This window comes from Urtica dioica, chromosome 1 (genome assembly GCF_054948205.1).
Source record: "Urtica dioica subsp. dioica isolate 48M chromosome 1, U.dioica_male_clone48M_v1_H2, whole genome shotgun sequence".
NCBI lineage: Eukaryota > Viridiplantae > Streptophyta > Magnoliopsida > Rosales > Urticaceae > Urtica > Urtica dioica.
The window spans coordinates 47,716,988-47,718,960 of NC_142756.1; the positions used below are offsets into that span (position 1 = coordinate 47,716,988).

Below are 1,973 nucleotides of genomic sequence, written 5' to 3' on the forward strand. Positions count from 1 at the left end.
TCGTAAATTGTTAAGTTTGTTTATGCACTAAAGACTAATGTTTATTGTGACTTCAACCGCAAATTCCACTACAATATTTGTATTGTTATGTCTATGTCTCGAGCTATATAAATATATATATATATATATATATAAAGACGGTAAATAAATAAAAAGTAGAAGTGGTCCTCTTTGAGGAAAAGATCACATCCAGCAATTAATTAATTATTATTGCTCAGCCAAGAAACACAACTTTAAAACTAAATTGAGAAGTGTAGCGGTGGACCACACTATAAATTACTTTCTCAATTTATAACCAACACCTGCGAATACATAAATATGGTTGGAGATGGGGAAAAATGAAAGAAGAAGCAATATTAATTACAAACCATCAAAAGTACTAACTGTGAGCAAATTGATATAAATGCCTGACCCAAAAACTCAAGTTATTCCATTTTCCTATTCCATGAAACAATTTACCCGACATGATGTAAGCACAATTTAAGAAGGTGCAAATAAATTCTTTTCCAATATATCATGTATCATAGATAGCGATATATGAGAGTATAACGGTTGAGACAATAGAAGAGCTCTGGACTTTCTGCGGGTATTTTTGTATATGCAAAATATAGTAATAAATGATTTTATTTATTTCAAACGTGATAGAGGAGTGATATATATATATATATATATATATATATATATATATATATATATATATATATATATATATATATATATGTATATGTATAAGATAAGCCAATAATTTGATAACTTGTCACTATTAGAGTGAATACATTTAATCAAATGAATATAATGTTGTATTTATTTATCATCCAGTCATTAGTTTCATGTGAAAGGACAAAAGGAGAAACGATACTAATAAATTACAATGCTTGGATAAAGAATGCGATTGAAAAAAAATAAAAACTGCATAATACATAATAACTTTGCCGGTAGTGTGTAATTACGCAGCCGATACCGTAGCGGCCCCTTGTGCCGTCAATCGCCGCGTCAACACTAATCGCGTGCATACCGGGTTTCGGGGGAGGCCACGCCGTAATCGCCCCTTTGCAGCTCCCATGGCGCCGGTCTTTGTTAGCATTCCTATAATCGTCGAGATAGCCCCCGGCCCACTCCACAAGCGCTTCGGGGGACCATTTCGCATTCCCGGAGGTTATTTTGTTCCTATGATTCCAAATCTCCCACACCAAAACCATAAGGAATTCAAAATTACCAACCTTGACGTCTTCCGAGATGTTGGCAAAGGTTCCCACCACGTCCTCCCCTGGGTAAGTTTTTATGATATCTTCGAAGCTAGTGAGAGCCCACACTTTTTTGTTCCACCTACACTCACATAAGGCATGAATGATCGTCTCCGGAGCTCCGAGGCAAATAGGGCAGCGATATTCTTCGGTGATCTTTCGGCGGTGGAGGATTGTTTTCGCCGGAATCCACCCTTTACACACTCTCCAAATAAAGAGCTTAATTTTTGGGGGAATCGATAGCGCCTCCAAAGATAGTCCCACCACTTTGACGAGGACGAGGGCGAAGAGGGGCTCGGTCTCGGCAAGGCATTACAAGCTTGCCAATAGCCGCTCTTAACCGTGTACTCCCCGTTGTCGAAGAAGTGCCATCGAAGAACATCGGTTGCCCCTCCGCGACTAGAGGGGATAGCAAGAATAGCATCGACATCCTCTTTTCCGAACATCGCTCGGACCAAGGCTTCATTCCACTCACCGTTATGATTTTTAAGTTCCGCCACACGCATGTCGTCGGGTATAAAAGGTGGGTCAATAAGCAAGAAGTCCCGATTCCGGGGAATCCATTTGTCCGTAGCCACAAGGACCGATTCCCCATCTCCCACTCTCCATCTCGACCCCTTGATAATCACGTCTTTGCCCCATACCAAGCCTCGCCAAAGGTTTGAGTCGGAGGAAGGACATGAGGCTCCGAGAATGTCGCCACCCGGGTAATAACTCTCTCAAAGAACC

The 1,973-nt window shown here is 40.3% G+C and overlaps 1 protein-coding gene across 1 annotated transcript; it reads right to left on the reverse strand.

Annotated features, from left to right (window-relative positions):
- Positions 1-284: 284 nt before the first annotated feature.
- Positions 285-1,750, reverse strand: LOC149407972 (uncharacterized). Its single transcript, XM_089622882.1, has 3 exons — positions 1,561-1,750; positions 951-1,438; positions 285-302 (listed from the first exon to the last, which is right to left on the reverse strand). Exons 1-3 carry the CDS (start codon positions 1,748-1,750, stop codon positions 285-287), a joined length of 696 nt encoding a protein of 231 aa, XP_089479008.1.
- Positions 1,751-1,973: the final 223 nt, after the last annotated feature.